Raw genomic sequence first — 22,080 nt, 5'->3', positions numbered from 1 at the left:
CAAATTTAGCATCAAGAAGTTACTCATTTACACATTCAATCGCCTACTTTTTATATGAGAATCACATGATTCATTAGTTATGTGTGTGTTGTTGAGACAAGAAGTTGCTTAAATCGATATTTACGTTCACATAGACTAAAGAGCAAATCACTAGTTAATTGGACATCACATCTTTAACTAAAAAACTTAAAGCATCGGGTAAATGAGTTATTCCACTTATAGAGAGCTTACTTCCGTTTATTCACAATCACCCTCAAGGGCGGTGAAGGTTAATTTTGATGGTTTTGTTGCTACTTCAGGTCTGGTAGATTTTGGCTTTGTCACCCGAGATGGTTGTGAAGAGGTCCTTGCTTCAACTTCATCAGATGTCGCAGAGGCCATTACGTCTGTGATCGCGGAGGCTCTGTCCTTTCGGTGGTGTCTCTCCTTCACTTTTGATATTTGCTTTCAGCGGGTTTTTTTTGGAGACTAATTGCATGCTTCTGTTTGAGGTTTGGAAGAGATACTTCGCGAGTCGTTTGTACTTGTCATTTCTTATTCAGGATTGTCTAGACTTAGCTTTATCTTTTGATTTTGTGGGTTTCTTGTTTGTTCGTCGTTTTGGTAACTTTGTGATGATTTAGCCAAACTTTCTTTTTTCGCATGGTTTTAATTTTGGGTTAAGGAAGTTTAGTGAAACTTGTTTCCTTAATCCAGGATGATGTTTGGACGGTCGTACCTCGCGCTAATCCATTTTGCTCAGTTTTTATTTTATAAAACAAAGGGAGTTGTTATTCGGACCCCCCATTTATTCGAACCCCCTTTAGAGTGCAAAAATACTTAAATACCCTTAATGAAAAATATAATACGTTACCTACGCACTTTCAAAGTGCGACCATAGAGGTGCGTCCATAACGTAGTTTTTGAAAGTGTGAGCGGAATTTTTATAATGGTCTTTTTAGATTTTACGAATTTAACAGAATATGAATAGATGTGGAGGGTCTGAATAACAACTCCCTAAAACAAACTATCAAGCACTTGACTCTTCTACATAGAATCATCGATGATTTAGATAATGGAAAAGGAAGAAATTAATGCTCATTATCCCATTATTCCCTTTTCTTTCTCGTTATGGTAAGAGGACTGTTCAGTTTTATGTTTAAAGAAAAATGGGTTGCTCTCATTTTATTACTACCTGTCATGGTGGTGGGTGCAACTGTGCAAGACTTTAGAAATTAGAAGAAATGGAAGCCATAAATAAATTAGCCGGGTCCAGATTAATTAAATAGTCAAATACGCCAATTTCATTGACTAATAAAATAAACTCCACCACATGATCTTCTCATTCTTTCTCATTCATTCATCCATTTTTTTTCTAAAATATCACTACTCTAAAATGACAATAATGTAAGAAGCGTAAGCATTTTTAGCTGGTTCTGAAAGATAAGCATGGACAAGGATTATTATTTTATTTCGAGGGGTAAATCGGGAAAGAGAATAATATAGCGCAGACACGACAGCTAGAAAACCCAAAGCAAAGCAAAGCAAAAGGCGGTCACAACAACATAAAGAAAGAAGAAAAATAAATGCAAAAAGCTTATTCCAGACAACTCCAACTAGGCAACAACAACAAACAACGAACGAGTAGATAGATAGAACTAGAAGTAATCACTTGGCGCGTACAAGAGTGAGTGGTACTTTCGTAATTAAATAAACCAAAAGAAAGAACAACAAAAAATGCTCTCAATTAAATTAAAAGGACTTTGTTTGTTTCCCTTTATATATATATATACACACTGTGAATGATACAACCATAATTGATAACTCTGCCAAAGCCTATACCCTGTGCCATTTCTCTCAACTCTCTGAAGATCTGAACTCTCTGGTTGTCTGTCATGGACCAAAGTAAGGAGGTAAGAGCCTCTCTAAACGCTAGAAGTTTACCTTTTCCCTGATGCTATGTGTTTGGTTGCTGATAAAAACTAAGTAATGGAGTGGAATATAGATAGCATGATTCTGATTATTACTTGGAATTGATGTTTCTTATGTGTTTGGTTTCATTTCCTCTATGAGAGGATTGCAAGCTTCAATTTCTAGGAGCCTGACAGAGAAATTGAAAGAGAGAATTCAAGCTCCTCATGTTTATGCAAAAATCATAGTGGCATGAAGTTATCCTTCTAAATGGTCCTTAAATCATGTCTTGGTTTGATATCACGTCTAGGTCTTGTTATTTGATATTTTTGTTTTGGTAGTTGAAGACAAGCCCCTCTGAATCGCTGATATTGTTGTATTGGTAAAGTTATCATAACTTTATTGAGAAATCAATGGTTGAGATTTAAAGAACATCATAATGTGTTACATACTTATATACTTACACATATACAAGTATGCGATTACAATCACAACATATGATTTTTCAATTAACTATTGTGGTGACATACTTCACCCTCTAAAGTGACTCGCTCCTTGTCACTTTAGAGGAGTCAGGAGGAGCCAAATCCCTAGTTCCTTTTAATCCCTAGTTCCTTTTAATTTCATGAATTTGTTTTGTGCTTAAATTTTGATATGATGATAATTTTCTTCTTATCTTATCATTTACATCATTGTTATACGTTTGTAACACAAGAATGAATATTGTGATCATCAGGCATCTAACCTATAAATGTTTTCAATGCAGAAAAATGCCCCTTGGCTATCAGTTCCACAGTTTGGGGACTGGGATCAGAAGGGTCCATTGCCAGATTACTCAATGGATTTCTCAAAAATCCGGGAAATGAGGAAGCAAAACAAGACAAACATTTCAAGGGCAAGTCTTGGCAATGAAGAGGAGCTCACAGCATCTACCACGAGCAGCAGTATAAACACTGGCCACACTGAGCCCCAGCAGCACTCTAACTACCACCAAGCTAACTCTCCCACTGTAAGATTTCTGATTCTTTTTTTTATTGGCTACTATTTAAAACTACTCAAGAATGGTATTAGAGAAAGTTTTGTTGTTCAAAGCTGAATTTGTTTACTAGAGTAGTAGCTGTTGCTGATAAGTGAATTTTATTTTGGTTTGTTGTTATTGGAAGCATAATTTGAACTGATTCCTACAACAGTTAACTGGCTGGGAAGATGAGTATATACATGAATCTTTTACTTAATAGGTGCAGTTAACTGTAATGTGAGTTGAGTGGGAGGGTTCCTCATTAGAACCAATTCTACTTGGTTAAAATCAATTCTAACTAATTAAAATGATGTTTGAGTGCATCAATAAAACAAAATCAATTCTGCTTGACACAACAAGTAGTTGCTTCTGGGTTAAACATAATTAATTCTGAGATTTTATAACTGAATTTCATAACATTACAATCAACATGCAGTTTTTTCGTATGTGTATCCAAGCATAGATCACATCATTTAAACTCACATTTACCACACTCAATTTTAGTAGAATCAATTCTGTCCATAATCATTTTTGCCAATGCTGATCAAACACACTTAATGTTGAACTAGGATTTTTGTGGTTTATGAAATATTGCTTTTGATTGATTTGGTTTTTTTTTTATGTGACAGACAAGGAGGAGCTTTTTCAGCTACTTCAACTGTTGTGTAAAAGCCTGATATTCAAGGGCATCTGCAACTGTTTTCTTCTTTGACTTTCTCAGCAGAGATAGTTATGCTTTTGCACTTGGATTGCCGAAACTTAGTTTGCCCTTGTTCTTGATTTAGGAAAACAAACATTTCCTTGAAGGTTTAAACTTCAATTGGTGGTTCTGTTATATTCATTGAAATATTTGTATCTAGTTAGAGGTGCCAATGGGAAAATGTAAATGTGCTATGATGATGACTTGATGAGGCAATTCAGAACAGTAATGTGCTTGACAATGAAATTTCCTCCTCTTTTGTTCCTCAGTTAATTTTTCAGTTTAAGCGGTTCCTTTGAGTCCTAGACTTTTAAATTGAGTTGCACTTGTAAAATATTCTAGTGGTTACAGTTTGAGGTGATTTATTGAAGTTCTTCCTCGAGTAAGCTCCAATCACAAAGAAATGAACTGTGTTTACTGTTTCTACATCAACATAAGGAAAAACATACTAGCATAATCTAATGAAGGGATTTTGCGATGTCAACACAAAATATATAAATTACAATAACTCACAAAAAAATAAACACAACTTAAAAAAGAAAAACAATCAATTAAGTCATCCCCAAAACTCTCACGATCTCTGATCTACTAACCCTTAACTGAAAATTTGATAATGTTCTTTTTTTTTTTATCACCTTTTCAACTTCTTACGGCCTAATCAACTCTACCATTGCTGTAGAACTTAAGCTACGCAGAAGCTATGTTGCGAACAAAGCCACAAAAAAGGGCCCTCGAAACACATTTTTTGGGTACTTTAGGTAGTTAGAAATTCCTAGCTAGATTTCTAGCTGCAATTTGACCAGTTTAATCAATCAAAATCAAATTGTCCAGGTTGCCAGTGGGACTGACCACCACTCCTGTGCCAGCTAAACTTTGCTTTGAAGATTAAGATAGTTTTAACAGGCAAGTTCTATATTGCAAAACATAGACATATTAACGATGTATCCACCACCAGAATTACAATGTATCCAGAAAACATCACATTCATGTTCACAAGCACACCCCCAACTCAATTCCACCCATTAATTATGTTCAGACATGTATATAAGACATAATTTCCAAATCTAGCACTACAAAAATCGTCATCCCTTGAAAACAAGAGGTTTAACTACGCATCGAACTTAGATATATTTTACATACCCCCAACTGAAAAGAAAACAAGTGGAGTGAAATCTAACAACAATGAAGAAATTCTCACTAAGAGACCTTAGATCTGGCTCGTAAAATCCTCTAATATCTTGTGCAGGCACTGTGATCTGTTTTCACAAGTTCACATCTTGGATTCCTTCTGACTTAGAACAAATTATACTTTCTTGATAATCTGAACAACATCTTCATCTTCCAGTTCATGTTCCTGGTGTACAATAATGCATTCCACATATTACTTGACATCCTCACTAATGGATAGGAAAACAAAAAGAAAAGTAGAAACACAACAAAGAAAGAAAATGACTAGAAAATAATATAGTACCAACCTTGCCAACTCTTTGAGGCTTGTGTTTTGCACTTGAGCCCCAGACCAGAGCACTGAATCATTTAGAAAATGTTAGCATTGAATGAACATAAGGGGATTTTTTTTGTACAAAAGTACATTCTAATACTTTTTTTGTTTTCAAAGAATTTGACCCAAACTAAGTTCATTCATAAAACGAAAAATCCATTCTAATTTCTAAGTTTATAAAGCAAGTTCAGACTAGCACAGGCCACAGCAACTGGCCTATATGAGAGCTGCCTATTAATGGATGGTTTCCTCATAAAATTAACAGCAGCAATTCATACCTTACAATTGAAAAACAAAAGCTCATCTTCATATATATATTGTTCCTCATTCATGCAAAAAATGCTCATCATTTATGCAGGAATAAAGCTTAAGATATAATAAGCATCGGAAGAAGGTACTCACTACTTAAACTGTTTAAGCATGTCCTTGTGAATGCGAGTACAGAAGTCTTCAACTGTCCTCTTCTTAGACGACAATATTACAGGGTCTTCATAGTCAGGATTCATCCCTTTAGGTTTAGTATAAATACGAGTTAAACTGAGATATTCCCAAATTTTCTCCAGAAGCCCATCAAGGTTCCACTCCAGATGTGCACTGATTGGACAGTAATGAGGTAGCTTATCCAAGATCTCCAGTTCCTCAAGTGTGATCTGATCAATCTTGTTCACAACATAGATGCAAGGAATATATACTCTACTGCCCTCAATGACATCTATAAGGTCATCAGCGGTGGCATCATACCTAAGAGTAATATCTGCGTTGTGAATTTTGTACTCACTACATATAGCCTTCACAGTATCAAGATCCAGATTAGTATTGGCGGCAGTTGATGTGAAATTGATACCACCCTTCTCTTTCTTTCTAAAGGTCAGATTTGGTGGCTCCTTGTTTAACCTAAAGTCAGAAAAAAAATCCCATAAAAACAATTGTTATGAAGAAAATAAAATAAAAGCCAGAAAAACTCCAATCAAAATTCAATTGAAATACATCAAAGTAAACACATGATAACGAATTTCTTATCATCTGAATGGTGTAACATCCAAAGACAACAAAAATTCATAACATATATAAGTAAATTATCTCATTTTAACTAAATTCCTCTCCCAGCAGAACCAGACCCTCCAGCCAAATATGCATGTGGTTACATGCAGTCACACTTCCCTCATTGCTAATACAGGTCTAGCTGTCTAGAATCCATGTTGCTTTTCCATCCCTCCTTAATTGAAACAAAGGTCAATGTAGGTGCTAAACAGAATTCTACGAGACAACTAACAAGTTCACCAATGTCTGTAACGTACAATTTTAGTTAATATGTATATTAAACGGACAAGGTTGTTAAAATGATAAAGCTTTATTCATTAAGGTTCGATTCCACAAAGACACGATAAGAAACAATCCCCCATAAGATTCAATTATTTATCAAAATCATACTTCATCGCATGATCCACACCTACCAAAAACTAAATCAAATCAGTGTCTCCATGCCTGAGTGCAGGTGTGCAACTACTGTCATCAAACAATAGCCAGAAATGCTTACTTTAGAATCAAAAGCCAAACCAATAAAATAAGCATACATCATTTTCATGCTACATAGATAAATAATTTTAAAAAGAGTGCAAAAAAGTGAACTATTCATTCAATATAGGCTGCTGCACATTGTGAAAGAAATGCAAGCGGTGCCCTCTGCACTTGGCCAAGCAATTGGTGGTAAAACATAAGCATAATAAATAAACAACATTACATATTACCTTATACCAAATCCCTCCAGCTCTTTTTCTATAAGACGCTTATGTGTTATTGGCTTTATTGCATCAAGAACAATTAAAATGCAATTGCATGTCCTTGCAGTACTAATAACCTGGGTTAGCGAAACATAATGTAAAGCAAAATGTAAGTGTTTGTCTGTGTGTAAACAATAGTGGACCTGTAATAAAAAGGGTCTACACTAGGAAAAATAGATGGGTAGGAAGGGATAACATCTCAACTTGTAATAGCAATAGTTATTCAGGATTTGGTTATATATGTGAGAGATCATTTGGTCTAGTAGTAATGGGGAGAGGATCATGGTCTCTCGAATACCCTGAAGAACTCTGATCTATATAGCACTTTCTTCCTCTGGATCACATTGATCAGAGGGGAGTGCGTTGAATAATACACTGAGTTTTTGTTTCTTTACTCTGTTACTGGTTTGGGCCTACCAGTAAATAAGGTCCAAACCAGTAACAGTTCTTATACAAGACACGCTTGGCTTACTAAAATTATCTTCACACAAATGATACTAAATGTAGTTCAAATATGATGGGAGTATGTCATGTTTTTGTATTTACCTGTCTTCCTCTACCCTTTCCATCCTTAGCACCCTCAATAATTCCAGGGAGATCCAGCAACTGCCACATAAAATTTAATAATTACCACTTCAAAATTGAAAATAACTTCAATATGCATCACAAACATATTATAGTAGTGTATTATTATTAAGTTGTAAAACTACATAAAACTATACATTTTTAACGACAGCATACATAAAACTATCCATAAAGTAGTAACTAATTAACCACAAATTTTTAGGGTCGAAAATTTCATTTTTTTAAGTAAATATTAACAGGACAGGGCCATCTTGTCTCTCACATGATAGATTTCAAGAATTAAGTTCATATAAACTCTTCAATGTTTAAATAGCAAAATCAAATCTGCAAAAGGAACACCTCTGCAAAGTTGTAGAGACTTCATATAGAAAAACTTTGGATGCAAAATATGGAAATATAAACAGGAGTACAGGACTAGACTGCAAACATAGCAACCTTCCAGAAATATTCTCAAATTTTTAATTAATAACATATAGCACAGCAAAAAAAAATCTAAATATATTTGTTTGGAATATGGATAAAAAAACGCCAACAGAAACAACCATGTGAGACAAGGAAGCTTTAATCAATTTTAAGTGTTATATCTTTGGTTGCAGTCATCTAAGGAGTGGATACAATACAACAACCAATACAATTTTGCAACTCAATTTGATTCGCCAATTCAAAGGGGGGAAAAGGTGAATAATTGGGGAAGAAAAATAAAATCCACCAAAACCCATATCATGATTTCCAAAAGATGCTCCTGAAAATCTAAACACATGTGCAGCTAATAGTAAGAAGTTATCAATTTAGAGTGGCACCATTCACATATCATTTACTCCTCTCAACTATCACCAGCAAGAAATACAAGTAAATTTAGCTTAAGGAAATCTGAGTTTTTTTAATACACAAGCAAAATATCTTGCCCTTATATCACAAATTCATCAATATATAGCTTGTTGTGTCTTGATACCTGAATTTTAGCTCCACGATATGTGATCACACCTGGGATGCAAGTCAAGGTAGTAAACTCATACGAAGCAACCTACAAACAAAACCAAGTAAAAATCTTGAGAAAATCTTTTAACACAAGCTGAAATTTAGACAGTTAAGAAAAGTGTCATAACGCCAAACCTCATACAAAGAGAATTAATTATCTTCAGTGCACAACATGGTTGATTACTTGATAAAAATACCACAAATAACATTTGTTGCATTATTTAAAAGAAAGAAGGGCCTTTGAACATTGGTTTCTAACCCCCCTCCCCATAAAATAAAATAAAATAAAAAATAATCTGTGATGCCGTTCCGGTAAGAGAGCGAGAATCAATAAAGAAAAGAGAAAAGAAAGAACAATCTGTTTAATATTACAAGAAAACCACCGCGTTTTCAGTCCTTGTTTCCCATTTCAAAGAAAACGTTGATATTGACTTTTTTTGTTTTCAATTTTGGGTATGTTTCTGAAAATATTTTCAATGAAAACATTTCCTAAAATGTAAACAAACATGTTTTCTATTTTCAGAGGTAAACCAAACAGGCCCCTAATTACCTGATCTGTCAGCCTTAACAGCTAAACCAAACAGATAATCAAAACCACATCGATCATACCGGGACCATAATATGAGAAGTGTTTTTAGTGTTTATACAACAAGCTCTACATATAATCAAGCAAAGAACCCAAGACATGTTTTAAAAGCCTAAGGTTTACCAATATTGTTTGAACTAGAAAAATAATAACAAAGCAGTTGCAAGAAAGGCAGATATTGTTTGAGTATGAATCAGAAAGAAAGAAACATATCATTTGCGGCTTTGCGCAGAATGCGTTCAAGTGCAATGAATACAAATAAAATTCTGAAAATTCTAGAGGGATTCAAATGAACATTTAAAAATAGTTATCCTATATGGAATTGGGCTATAATGCTTGTTTTCTGGGAGTAGATAGGTATATTTATCTAGAACTCAGCAAAATATCAAATAAGTAATCTTCTGTATGGAAACAGTACTAATCATGAATAGCAATGTAACAAGCAAGATTGAAATTGGTGATAGAATTGAAGGGCAGCATAATAGAAGTTCTACGACTCAATGTATAGTGGAACAGAACTGGTTAATAAATATAGCTTATAGAGGATAGCAGTTAGGTTCTCTCCGGGGGTTTTCCCTGCGGGGCAGTTACACTCTTCCGATTAATGCACCAAAGATGGGAATTGTTTGGATTGAATATAATAGTAATGAAAAGCTTCCTCCCAGAAAGAGCAGCTATGGCAAGAAGTTTGGGACCTCATGATGTTATCCTTTAATGGTATGGAGTCTGGTAAAAGGAATTGTTTGAAAAGTGGAATTTATATTGAAAGCAGGCCCATAGTTAAGCAGATCTACACTGGGAAGAATAGGACAGTCGCAGGGAATAAATCCCCAGGTGACTAGTTTGTTACATGAGAACCTGAATTACTAGCCCTCCAGTTGTACATGGGAGAAAGTGGGCAGGGGAACAGAGAAACTAGTTAGCCAGAGAGAATCAGGGTCTCTTGAATACCCTGAAGAGTAGGAGTGTGTATCTTCTTCTACCTCTTGATCTCTTTGATCAGAGGATTTCAGCTTAATAATACATCATATTTTGCATTTTATCTTCTCTGTGCTGGTTGGGTTCCACCAGTATCAGAGGTCTACTCTAGTATCACTCACAGGGTCCAGAAGATGATGGTTATTTTTAAGAAAGCTTTAACATTATTAACTTCTGATAAATCTTCTTTCCTACTATTGCCACATTTTTTATCTTCAATGTCTCTTTAGGTTCTGATTATCCTTTTCCTTTCATTGTAAAAAAAATAGTACTTCCTTGGGTTCCATTGAATCAAACTCACTTTCCAGAACATAGAAAGAGAAAATAAAAGATTGGCTTATATAATTAAAGATGTATGAGAACTGAAATACTTCCATACCTCTGAAAACGTCCCCGTTAATTTATTCAGCAGAGTGGATTTCCCAACTGAAGGGAAGCCCACCAGACCAACTCTTGAATCCCCACTTTTGGTAACATCAAAACCTTCACCAGCACCTCCACCTCCTTTTGTTGTAGGTGTAAGGAGTTCCCTCCGCAGCTTTGCAAGCTTAGCCTGGCACCATATGGTTACTAATAATATTAACCCCTCAACAAAAATAGCAACAGAAGAGAGGTAAATAGGGAATAAAATTCCAAATAATAAGAAAACGACCATCTTTCCTTCAGCCTCGCATATCAGAAAAAACTAATACCAAGGATCCATACCAAAGATACCAGGAAAAACAAAGATAAACAGTATAAGATCGCATATTTTCAGAGACCTATTTACTAATATTTTACTGTTCCTTAACCCAAATGGGCATCCAAATACTAGTATCATGTGCCTATAGTAGGTCATTTGCAGAATGTGCTATGCTACAAATATAACTTCCACTGTGAATATAGGGAAAGGGACAGCATAAGTCACAAAGAACCTACTACACAAAACAAAAACAATCCATATAATGTACTGAGACAAAGTAAGCCAATCAACCAGAAGACAACTTCTATGAGCAGCCCAAGTAGCCTATGCCTACAAAGACAACTTCCACTACAAAACGTAGGCAAAGCAATATGATCATAACTCATGAACCAGAAGCACTTTCAAGTACAAACATCATAACAATTATCCTATTCGGTCATGCAAAGAGCTAAGTGCTTTTGAAACAGTTTATACAAGTTTAAAATAAAAAGAACTCCCACTGATTTCAAGAAAAACTTCAACTAAAGCTCAAACACATGCAAAGAATCACGAAAAAAAGGAGCACTTCACCTGTCATTGATAAAAGTAATCTCTAATTTTTCCCCATATGTCAATTAATAATCAAACGAAATGTAGTAGTATTAACATGTTTACCTTGAGCAAACCCAAATGATGAGCAGTAGCCTTATTCTTTTGAGTCTTTGCCATCTGCAAAATAGAAATAACCACCATGTCATAATCAAAATAATAACTAAATGACAGAATAATGTCTACAGCTACTGCATATAACTCAATCAGTAAATATAATCTACTACTTTGGTTTGATATTCATTACCATAAGTCCAAGTTACAGAAAAATGATTATACAATAAGAAATGAAGCTTGTTAGAAATGAAATGAATATATGCAAACAAAAATTAAGGAACAAGATAAACCCTACTTTTGGAAATTCAGCATATGTATCGAAAAGGTTAATGTTTCAGTTTGATAAATCGCATGTCTCATCACTTACCTCATCTTCGATGTCTTTGATCTTCTGCATCACGGTCGCCATGGTTGAAGGAAGATAAGCTCAGATTAGTCGAAATGATGAGGGAAGTGAGAATTTTGCAGCGTTCCGGTGGTGAAATTTGCAGCGTTGCGCTGCGTCTGAGAAGAGAAGGAGAACGAAGAAGGTGCTAGAACAAAAGCACTTACGGTGGGAGCTAGGGTAGAGTAGTTGATTCTCGAAACCAAAATGGGAGTAATTACAATTTTTTTTGGTCAAAATTACAAATATTTTTGTCAATGCAAATTTCAACAAAACAGGCAATTGATTGTTATGTGGGCCCAAAATAATCTTATAGCTACGAAGTTGTTTGGGCTTGACTTAGGTTTTTATCCAACTCCTAAGCAATTGATTTTTTTTTGTCTTTTATGATTATAAAAAGTTTAGAAAATTGTGGCAGTTCCTCCAAACATGTGAGTTTCTAGTAGTTCTAAGTTGTGCCATCATTCTTACGATTACTTATTAGCTTGCCTTCAACTAGACTAACACCTTATTGGTCTCACTAGATAAATATGAGACTATAATAGTTGCATGCGAGAATAAACAAATAAACAAACTTTTCACTCTAAAGTGAGAGGCTTGGATTAATGCTTCGTTTGGAACGCATGAAAACAAATAGAAAGAAAATTTGTGGGAGTGAAAATATCATGAAAACGCTATTCTACCTACTGTCGTGTTCGCTTCACAGTGAAAAATGGTAAAATGGAAAATTGAAACCAAAAAGCTTTCATCGGAAGAGGGCCATGAAAATTGACACAAAACGTAAAAACTAAAAACTGACAAATGTCATGAAACTTTTCTCTCTCTTCAATAAATTTATAATTATAAATTTTTTTACAGTAACTTTAATCACAAAAGGGTATAAAGGTAATATTATACTACACTCATTTCTCTTCTTCTCTCTTTCTATTCTCTTTCTCCTAATCCAAACAACTAAAAAAAATCACCATATCTTTCCGCTTTTTCTCTTCCACTTATTTTCCTTATGACATCCAAACGTAGCATAAGTGACAAAGAAAACTTGTGAAGTTGGTTTTTTCCTTGTTTGTTTAGGTTCTTAAACTATGCCTTATTCAAATGACTTTGTTAATGACCAGGAGACTTTATTTTAATTGTTGTTTTGATGACTTGTTAGAGCAAATGTAATTGTTTTTTGTTTTGTTTTGTTCTATCGTCACAGTCGACGACCGTGAGACTAATCTCTCGTGTCACATTCAATGCACTAAGCGGTATGAGAGTGACAAATGAGTTTTTTTCACTTAAAAGAATTCGGATTATGTACTTATGCTTTAAGTATTTAGACACATAAGAGGAACAGATACCGAAGACACGAGAATTAATGAACAACATAGAACATGAGATTAAGGATATGATAGTATGTATGAAAATAACGACAGACGCAGAGGAATGTGACTAATGACGACCCACACAAAAAAAACAAGAAAGTGATTTCAGAGCTAAAAGACAAAAAAGGCTCAAGAAATGTTCATTGCCTAGAGTCCCAAAAGAAGGAATAAAAGAGAGCTAATGAAGAGAAAAATACATGTTATAGCTGAAAACAGCCATAATATTAGCACCATAGCATCTCTCTTGACCTATTGTGACTTGTGAGCTTGTAACCATTATAAGAAGGAATCAAGGTCCTCTAATGGAAAAAACAAATTAAGCAAACATTACTTATGGCTAAACAATGAGGTAAGCAACCTCCATTGTGGATGCTATTATCCTTTAAGAACAAAGTTATTGTTGAAAATCTACACAAAATAAATATTATTCTATATAGATCTTTAATCCATATCCAGATGTTTAACGACTCTACACTTAGTCGTTAAAGGAGATTCATAACGCTTTGTGGGTAAAATAATATGATAGTAGTCCTTAGTCCGTTGAAGAGCTTAATACATCAATAATGATAAGTTGTATATGATACAAGGCGGAGATTGACAACAAAGAAGAAATTGCTAGATAAAAAATTAGTTTAGCTTAATTAGATGAGAAGTTGCCATAGGTTTTGTTCAGAAAATAATTCTAGGTAACCAATCTGAACTAGTCGTATTGTCTCATGGCCTCAACCTATTGAAACAATTCTTCATTAAGTAGCATTCTTGATTTATTGATCTTATTAAGCAACATGAAAAAATGAAAATCAATTTGCTAAGTGCACAAAGGAAGAGATCCACTTCCAACGGTGAGGCCACAAAATCATAAAATAATTAAGTTCACACGAGAAAAATTCAAGGAAATCCCTGAAACAATCTGTTGGCAACATAAAAATAGCGTTCTACAGCTTTAGGTCCAAGATCAATACAAAAACAGAATATCAAAAAACGATTCTAACACTTTTCCCTCTAGAATTTAAGCTCATGAGGCTTCATGCCAGACTTCAAGGAAAACCTGGCACCTAGGTAAGACTTCAGGTCTGGAACACTCTCGATGGCGGTTAACAATGCAGAATCAACAGTTTTTTGGTCATCCTTCTTCTCCTGGGGGAGCACATTTTTCTCCTACATTGGCAACAACAAGGCAGGGATCAGCAAACAGAGCAACTGAGAAAACAAGGAAGAAAAATGAACAAAACAACAAACTAACCTCCTTGTCTGCTTCAAAGAACTCTCCCTCTCCCTTCTTTTTCTTTTTCTGGGCTTCCTTTGAAAAGTATTTGTCATCAAATTTATCCGACTTGACTGCAGAGACATCTACTTTGGTAGATGTGGCAATCACATAGGACTGATTCACACGTCTCAAAGGAACTCCATTAATCTTGAAGGGACCTGAAAGAGTCAGAGAGAAACATAAGAAAACAGGCTGAACATTAATGTAGTCAGTGGAGTATATATATTTAACAATGTTTAGTACATCTTCCAAAAAAATTATCCAAACAAGGGAACATGAAGAATCCCTCCCTTCCCCTCCACATGAAGAATCCCTCCCTTCCCCTCCACTCAGCCATATAGCATGCATTGAAATTGGAAATCAATAGGAGCCTGAAGCAGCTAAATGAACACATGCTTAAAACACCCCCCAAAGACAACCACTAGCACTAGCACACACGCACAAACACACTGGAAACCAATGATTAAGAGACACTATTGAGTATACTAAGAAACAGCAACCAACATAACTCTAATTCAGGCAATAAAACTTCACCATTTCCAAACGAATTAATTCTCAAAAGAGAGAACACCAAATTAATAAGAGAAATTCAATCAATCAATCAATGTTGTTGAGAACAAATGGAGTATTATCATCCATCAACAATGCTCACTTGTCAAGCAGCATCTCTCACTAAACAAAAACACTCACATCATTACCAATAACAAATCCAGCCCATGCAATAACACAAAATGCAGCTTAACAAGTCATGGTTATTTAAAAACAAAACACACCAAAAGCTCATCAATCAAATAAGATCAAAAAGATTTACCAGTCACAAGAAGCAACCCAGAAGGAAGCTGCCTCAGAAACACAACCCTCTTCCCCTTGAATCTGCCTGCAAGCAAGATCAGCACAGTCCCAGGGGTAATGCTAGCCCTGAAAACACATCCAACCACACCACACAAAAATCAGAATCTATCATCTTAATAAAAACCCAATAAACACAATAATTAACATAAAACAAACAAAATAGACACACACAAAATCATTTCATCATTCACAATCTAATAATCCCAAATCTAAAACACCCCTTTTACAGATCCAATAATAACAAATCAAAAAACACCATTTTTTCCATTATTTTCACATTTCATAAAATGAGAAAATGGATGGATTGAAAATAATTCACCTGAGCTTGGTGGGTCTGGGTTTGTGTTTGTTGAGCAGAGGCTTCTTGACATCATCAGCAGGGTAGAACTTAGGTGCCTTCTGAGCAGGAGCTTCAGGCTTAAGCTTGGCATCGTGGCGAGGGAAAGTGCCGCCGTGCTTGGCCTTGATGGCCCAGAGACCCCTCTTGTGGTACATCTTGGACCTGGAGTATTTCCCGATTCCCCTGATCAATTCAGGGTTTCGGCTCACCCTTGGTGACCTCTCCTTCTTCGGCGCCATTGCTGCTCTCTGCTTAGCTCTGTTGTGTTGTGCTGCCACAAAACCCTAATAGCTTTGTATCGCTATTATACTGCTACTCTTCTTATTGCAATCTCGCTTTGCTGGGTCTTGCTCTTCTGTTTCAGGGCCCAAACCTAATTGCATCTTGTTGAAATATCACGTTAGCCCAGCCCAACCCTTGCTTGCTTTTCTTAGTTTTATCAACATTGATCTTGACCCAAAATAATATTAATTTGACAAAAAAATTATCAACATTAAAAAAATGTTTGCAGAAGATTTGATCAAATTTTGATATACTACTACTGCATCTATAATTTATGAAAATGCATTTATTACTTTTGAATCCCTAGGTCGAGAGTTGAGTCACATTCTTTAGCTGACATTTGATGTTCATCACAACTAAGTTGGATATCAATTTAACACACAAAAAAAAAGTCATATATGACGTCTTGAGTCCAGACTTATTCAATTACTACCTCCGGTCCTATTTATAAGCATGAAAGAGAAGAAAAATCTTGGTCCTTTTTATAAGAACCAAATGAAAGTTTGAGCTATATTAAATATTTTTTTCCAATGATACCCTTATTAATTCTAACTTGTAGAATGTGTCCCATTAATTATTATCTCTCTTTCCCACTTTCCAACACGAATAATAAAGGGTAATTTTGGAAGTTTATTTTGATTCAAGACAAATTTAATGCATTTTATCTAGTTTTACCACATTTCTTAAACTATGTGAATTTTTTTTTGTTGCTTATAAATAAGACCGGATGAAGTATTTGACAATCTTTATAACAATGTGTTTGAATTTGAGTTACTATCAACTTGAAAGTACTTTCAACTCAATGAAAGAAATTGTTACTTCTACTTTTAGTGTTTTAAAATGTGTGCAAAGTTGGTTGGAAGCATATGAACTGAAATCTAAAAATAGCTAGAAATTATCACTTCTACTTTTTGTGCTTTAAAATGTGTGCAAAGTTGGTTTGGAGCAAGTGCGCTGAAATTCTGACTAAATTAGTATAAGACCTGATAATAATTTAATATTATACGATGTTTGGTCATACATTGTATAGCTTACTATTTTGCTTAAATTAACATTAATCTTATGTTTTGTAAAATATAGAAGTATGATAGATAGTATAAAAATGAGGATGATGTTAGTGGTAGTGAAGATGGTCGTGGCAACCGATGAGGTAACGATGGTGGCAACAACGAGAGTGGTTGTGGAGGCAATGATGGAGGATGGTGGTTGTGGCGATGGCTGCAGGGTGGCATTGGCGATGTTGAGTGGTGGCAACAGTGGAGGGAGGTGGTTGGGATGATAGTGGTGGTCGTAGTGGTGGGTTGTGGCGGTAGGTGGTGGTGGTGGGTGGTGGTGGTGGCAGTGGTGGTGGATGATGTTGGTGGAGAGTTTTGTGGTGGTGACACTGTTGTAGGACAATGACAGTGGTAGTGGTAATGGCCGTGATGGTGGTGGTGAAGTTGGAAGGTGTTGTCGAGATAGTAGTGGAGTGGACAGTTGTGGTGGGTGGTGGTGACATTAGCAGTAGCAATAGCATGCGCGAGTGATGAGGCAACTTTAGTGGTAGCGGTAGAGACAGCGGAGGTGGATGGTGGTGGTGGCAATAGTGGAGGGCGATGATGGTGGCAATAGATTAAATATTTTCATTCACACTTTTATCAGCATTGTCCATCATTTATAGGGTAAACTACATTACCTATCATTGTAATGTAGAAGAGTGAATTGATGGAAAAACTTATACAATATAATACCAAACACGATATTATATATTGTATAAAATTATATTATAATGCAATACGGAGTCGCAAACAAGCTCTAATAAACTTCTTATCCGAGACCATCCTTCCAATCTTTCGTGGTTGGAGAGCATGCTATGTGATGTGTCACTTGCCACAATCATTTTGCCAACCAAACTGGCGACATACGACTCAGTGGGAGTAGCACTCAGCAGTCAGCACCACTCACAATTTTCCTTTTACAATTACTGAATGAAAAGTTCATAATAATTGAGATTTTAACAATTCTGTAATGTGTTCTAAGAGGTGAAAAGGTTTCAGAATCTCTCTCTGCTTACATTTTACTATTTTTTTCAGCATTCATAGGATCCTATTCAAATCAAACTCATATATCAATGTGACATCGATTTTCGAATATTTCATATTTGTTTATGCTCCGTTCTGGATTAACTCACTCCATTCCAGCTACTAATTTTGTCGTCTTGTTCCATTTGCATTTATTTATTCACTGATTCTGTCATATCCATTATCTTAACGGGTCAAAATCACGCTGAAACCGCATTTTATCATTGATTTAACTTACTGTCGTTGAATTCGGCAGTTTCGAACTGAAGAAACCATGGAAGCTAAAGCGGTTCACAGCTTTCACTTGTCGACCATGGTGGTCGGAGACAAGCTCGGAAGAACAGGACCAAGCAGTTCTCTGAGAATGTCTAGTGGTTTTGTGAAGCCGAAGAAGTTTCAGGGTTTTGTTTCGCATAGGTTGTCATTATTGCAAAGGAGTCAGCAAAGAACGGTTCCTGTTGTGGTTGCATGTTCCTCGTACAACAATATTCCAGGTTGCCATTTAAAGTATAACAACTTCTGACAATTTGCATCTATGAATTCTCGTACTTGTAATTTTTTCACAAATTTTTGAATAAATTATAGAGGAATTTCAAAACATGCAATCCACTTTGAGTGATGATGGATTATATTCTTGTTCTTCTCCATGTCAATTTTGAAGGGGTGATTTTTTTTTACCCAAAGGAATACCAGTTTTGATTAGTGAGCTTATAGTGTAAATCCTCAATTTGGTTCCTAATTTTTTTCCTTCACAAAATCACATCCATAATTCATAACTTCAAAAAGCTACATATTTAGATGATATTAGGCACATTAGTTGCTAATATGTGGTTTGTCAGTCTCATCAAGACTCAAGTGCTATTGGCCTATTAGGTAATGAGATTTGCTTATATTAAGGATCAATTTGATGGATGTAGAAAATTGAGGGTTTACTCTTATAGCTAATAATGGGAAGAAGGAGAAAGGAACAATTTTTGTATAAATTATCGGTGGATAGGAAATTCGTAACTGTATGGAAATTGCAGTTCTGCCCTCGAAGCATTAGTTTCTGTTTTTTCTTTCTTTTTAGAGGTTTAATTTTATGCTCCTCCCATTGAATAAACAAAGGCTTCCCTAACATATTCTTTTTGTTTCAAATGTCACTCTTGTAGCTTCTATATTGGAAACTGGGAGCTTTCGTGGTCCTCTTGATGAAGAAATGATTTTGAAGGTAAAGCATGATGCGAATTGTCATTTTTAATTAATTTAAGCCCTTTCGTTGTAGTGCTTCTATTATGTAATTCATCAAGAAATGGTAATTTGAACTTAGTTTTGCTTGTGTGAGCATCTATGTGCCATTGTCTTATGTGAATTAATTAAATTGCAGAGTAAATCACAAGAGATCGAGCCATATTTAAATGGACGTTGTATATATCTTGTTGGTCAGTTTCTTGGTAGAAGGATTTGTGCTTACCAGGTATACATTGCCAATGTAATTACTTTGGTATTCAGCATTTTGAACTTTACATGCAGGAATGATGGGATCTGGGAAGACAACTGTGGGGAAGATTTTATCAGAAGTGCTTTCTTATTCCTTTTTCGACAGGTTAGTATGATATTCAACTGATATAGTGCATGCTTGGTTTAGTGTTGGGAGAATTTTATTTTTTAGGCACATCAAAATTTTCTGCTAAATATATATTTTCTGCATTTATCAATATTATGTTCTTACATTTATGGGAGCAGTGATGCATTGATCGAGGAGGAGGTTGATAAAACTTCTGTAGCTGATATATTCAAGAACTATGGGGAGGCTTTTTTCCGTAATAAGGAGGTCAGATAAAATGCACAACGTTTCCGATTTGTGTGTTGCTATTCTTTTTCTTTCTTGGTTCTATGATCACATTTCTGTTCATTTTCCATGCTTATTTTACGGTTGCAGACAGAGATACTGAAGAAGCTGTCAATGATGCGAAGATATGTTATTTCAACTGGTGGAGGTGCTGTTGTGAAGCCCATCAATTGGTATAATAAAGGACTTACTTATAGTGAGAAAAGTTTTACCTTCACTTTTATGATTAACTCTTCTCAGTTCATAGCATGTTTGTATCAATTTATTTCTCCTCATAATTAATGTTGGCACCCAAAAACTAATCACTGAAGCTTCTCCTCAGAATTGATTCAGGCTATAGAATCAATTCGAGAAGGATTTACAAAGTGTTGACACATACTTGAATATTGCCAGGAAATATATGCATAAGGGGATTAGTGTTTGGTTGGATGTACCTGTAGAAGCCTTGGCTCGGAGAATAACAAAAGTAGGAACTAATTCTCGCCCTCTTCTACATTATGAAGCTGGAGATGCATATACAAAGGTAAGATTTTTTCCTTCTTAAAAGTGTTTTTCTTTTGCAAAATGCAAGAGGGTAATTATGAAGTCACAAACTGAGCTGGGATGGGAATCTGCATCAAAATTATTTCAACTGCTAAATAATTTTATCCTTTGTAATTTTTACCTGCAGACTTTCATGCGTTTGTCTTCTCTTTTTGAAGAAAGAAGCGAAGCATATGCCAATGCCAATGCCAGGGTCTCCTTGGAAAGTATGCCTGCAAATGTTGTTTCATCGTTTTTAATAAGAGTAGTGTTTATGTCCAGAATCTGTGGGAATAGAACAGGAAAGGGATTGGTATTTATTAATAGGCTCCTGTGACTTATGCGGTTTTTTGTCTTACTGTTCTACATAGTTTTAATCTTCAAAGATTGTCGAATGAAGCAAGATATTCGGATTATTTATGTTATAGATTTTGTTTTCTTTTTGGTCAAGTATGTTAAATATTTCTGTGAAGTTTAAAAGTGTACTATTCTTTCATCCTATACACGCCGATGATTAATTGTGTTCTGTTTTTTGTGCAGATATAGCAGCAAAACTGGACCAAAAAGATGCGTCGCATTTATCTCCAAAGACTATTGCAATCGAGGTTTTTCACTTTCTGCTCATTGCATTTTACTTTGCTTTTGCCCTGAGTGTTCCTGTAAGCTCAAATTAGATCTACATTTGTATGATATATACTGACAAATTTGTGCCAACGTATTTCTCAGGCACTAGAACAAATCAATGGGTTTCTAAAGGGTGAAGATGGCTGTTAAGTATGATGCAAGCACAAACAAAGACACAACCATGTAGTGTTTATATTATTTTCAAATTGCAATAAGCATGGGAATGTGATGTATCTTTTTTGTTCCCAGAAAAATAAGATGTAATAATCTACGTGGTCTATCGTTAGCTTTTATGCAATTTGTGTCAGCAATAATTTGGCATGAAATAGCAAATATTAATGTTTTTTTGTTCAGTGTATTATACAGGCAGATCAGGATGTTTGCTGTAATTGGATTTAGATATGTATGCCTTTAAAGAGGTCTGTTTTGGTGGATAGTGACCCTTACTTTCTATATATTTTTTTTTATCTTACATATAGTTATCTCTAGTCTTCATGGGTGCAACTGGAGCTAATTAACACTTTTCTTTAAATGATCCCTGGATCTCTTTGAAAATAACAGATGCGAGCGTGAGCCGCTTGTTTATATACGATCTTGGAATAAAGGGATTGAGAACAACTGCTTTGTGAGCGACTGCGTTCCCCAGAAGAATGCCGCTATAATTATAATGCGCAAAGTGAAGGGAGTTTCACTTCTCCTTTTAGTTAGAGAGGATTTATATACGATCCAGGAATAAATGGATTGAGAACAACTGCTTTGCAAGTGACATCCTTCCTCAAAAGAATGCCGCTATACTTATAATGCACAAAGTGAAGACAGATTCACTTCTCCTTTTAGTTAGAGGAGTAGTTTCGCTTCTCCTTTTAGAGGAGTAGAGAGCGCTTGATTTTATCTTGTTGGTTCTTCTTTTTTAAGTCAATATATGAAGCAAGTTAATTGACTTTATAAACGAATAAACATATGTCAAAGAGTAACCTTGTAAAAAATACACCAACCGTGTCTTAAAGAGTTTACACCTCTAAGAGCAGTAGTAATGAGTGAGAAAATATGCCACTGTGACAGACAATATTTTGTTCTATTTAGATGTAAGTAGGGATCAATGTATATATGTCAAATGATTGTCCAAATAACTGAGTAATGCTTGTTCAACATTCCTTCCAATCACATCCCTCAATACCTGCACAATTTCAATCATCTTATGCCAGCTTA

General features: G+C 35.2%; 4 protein-coding genes across 4 annotated transcripts; 2 read left to right on the top strand and 2 right to left on the bottom strand.

The window, feature by feature from the left end:
• Positions 1-1,733: 1,733 nt before the first annotated feature.
• LOC130711379 (uncharacterized) lies at positions 1,734-3,876 on the top strand. The gene is made up of 3 exons (XM_057560967.1): positions 1,734-1,892; positions 2,657-2,899; positions 3,538-3,876. The coding sequence occupies exons 1-3, from the start codon at positions 1,875-1,877 to the stop codon at positions 3,583-3,585; spliced, it is 309 nt and encodes a 102-aa protein (XP_057416950.1). The 5' UTR covers positions 1,734-1,874; the 3' UTR covers positions 3,586-3,876.
• Positions 3,877-4,499: 623 nt separating this feature from the next.
• LOC130711370 (developmentally-regulated G-protein 3) lies at positions 4,500-11,943 on the bottom strand. The gene is made up of 9 exons (XM_057560958.1): positions 11,712-11,943; positions 11,354-11,407; positions 10,397-10,570; positions 8,428-8,499; positions 7,437-7,496; positions 6,858-6,967; positions 5,512-6,003; positions 5,084-5,135; positions 4,500-4,962 (listed from the first exon to the last, which is right to left on the bottom strand). The coding sequence occupies exons 1-9, from the start codon at positions 11,751-11,753 to the stop codon at positions 4,912-4,914; spliced, it is 1,107 nt and encodes a 368-aa protein (XP_057416941.1). The 5' UTR covers positions 11,754-11,943; the 3' UTR covers positions 4,500-4,911.
• Positions 11,944-13,922: 1,979 nt separating this feature from the next.
• LOC130711361 (60S ribosomal protein L6-like) lies at positions 13,923-15,920 on the bottom strand. The gene is made up of 4 exons (XM_057560946.1): positions 15,532-15,920; positions 15,172-15,278; positions 14,337-14,518; positions 13,923-14,251 (listed from the first exon to the last, which is right to left on the bottom strand). The coding sequence occupies exons 1-4, from the start codon at positions 15,789-15,791 to the stop codon at positions 14,096-14,098; spliced, it is 705 nt and encodes a 234-aa protein (XP_057416929.1). The 5' UTR covers positions 15,792-15,920; the 3' UTR covers positions 13,923-14,095.
• A 1,847-nt stretch (positions 15,921-17,767) lies between these two features.
• On the top strand, positions 17,768-21,343 carry LOC130711355 (shikimate kinase 1, chloroplastic). Its single transcript, XM_057560933.1, has 11 exons — positions 17,768-17,863; positions 18,151-18,388; positions 19,046-19,104; positions 19,261-19,315; positions 19,407-19,479; positions 19,620-19,707; positions 19,816-19,898; positions 20,119-20,248; positions 20,396-20,474; positions 20,788-20,852; positions 20,974-21,343. Exons 2-11 carry the CDS (start codon positions 18,169-18,171, stop codon positions 21,019-21,021), a joined length of 900 nt encoding a protein of 299 aa, XP_057416916.1. The 5' UTR covers positions 17,768-17,863; positions 18,151-18,168; the 3' UTR covers positions 21,022-21,343.
• The last annotated feature ends 737 nt before the right edge of the window (positions 21,344-22,080 follow it).

Source organism: Lotus japonicus, chromosome 1, assembly GCF_012489685.1.
Source record: "Lotus japonicus ecotype B-129 chromosome 1, LjGifu_v1.2".
NCBI classification, from domain to species: Eukaryota; Viridiplantae; Streptophyta; class Magnoliopsida; order Fabales; family Fabaceae; genus Lotus; species Lotus japonicus.
Note: the sequence above shows the minus strand (reverse complement) of the source record. Positions and strands in the feature narration are given on the sequence as shown.

Bases quoted from the DNA above. Each gene is read 5' to 3' on its own strand.
- LOC130711379 (XM_057560967.1), top strand. The intron at 2,900-3,537 runs GTAAGATTTCTG...TTTATGTGACAG, and splicing joins ACCAAGCTAACTCTCCCACT to ACAAGGAGGAGCTTTTTCAG.
- LOC130711370 (XM_057560958.1), bottom strand. From the start codon at position 11,753: ATGGCGACCGTGATGCAGAAGATCAAAGACATCGAAGATGAG. The intron at 6,004-6,857 runs GTAATATGTAAT...TTCTGACTTTAG, and splicing joins CTGGAGGGATTTGGTATAAG to GTTAAACAAGGAGCCACCAA. The intron at 4,963-5,083 runs GTTGGTACTATA...ATTGTACACCAG, and splicing joins AGCCTCAAAGAGTTGGCAAG to GAACATGAACTGGAAGATGA.
- LOC130711361 (XM_057560946.1), bottom strand. From the start codon at position 15,791: ATGGCGCCGAAGAAGGAGAGGTCACCAAGGGTGAGCCGAAACCCTGAA. The intron at 15,279-15,531 runs GTGAATTATTTT...ATGTGTTTTCAG, and splicing joins CCCAGACCCACCAAGCTCAG to GGCTAGCATTACCCCTGGGA. The intron at 14,519-15,171 runs GTAAATCTTTTT...TGACTCTTTCAG, and splicing joins TGGGTTGCTTCTTGTGACTG to GTCCCTTCAAGATTAATGGA.
- LOC130711355 (XM_057560933.1), top strand. From the start codon at position 18,169: ATGGAAGCTAAAGCGGTTCACAGCTTTCACTTGTCGACCATGGTGGTC. The intron at 18,389-19,045 runs GTTGCCATTTAA...TCACTCTTGTAG, and splicing joins CTCGTACAACAATATTCCAG to CTTCTATATTGGAAACTGGG. The intron at 20,249-20,395 runs GTAAGATTTTTT...TTTTACCTGCAG, and splicing joins CTGGAGATGCATATACAAAG to ACTTTCATGCGTTTGTCTTC.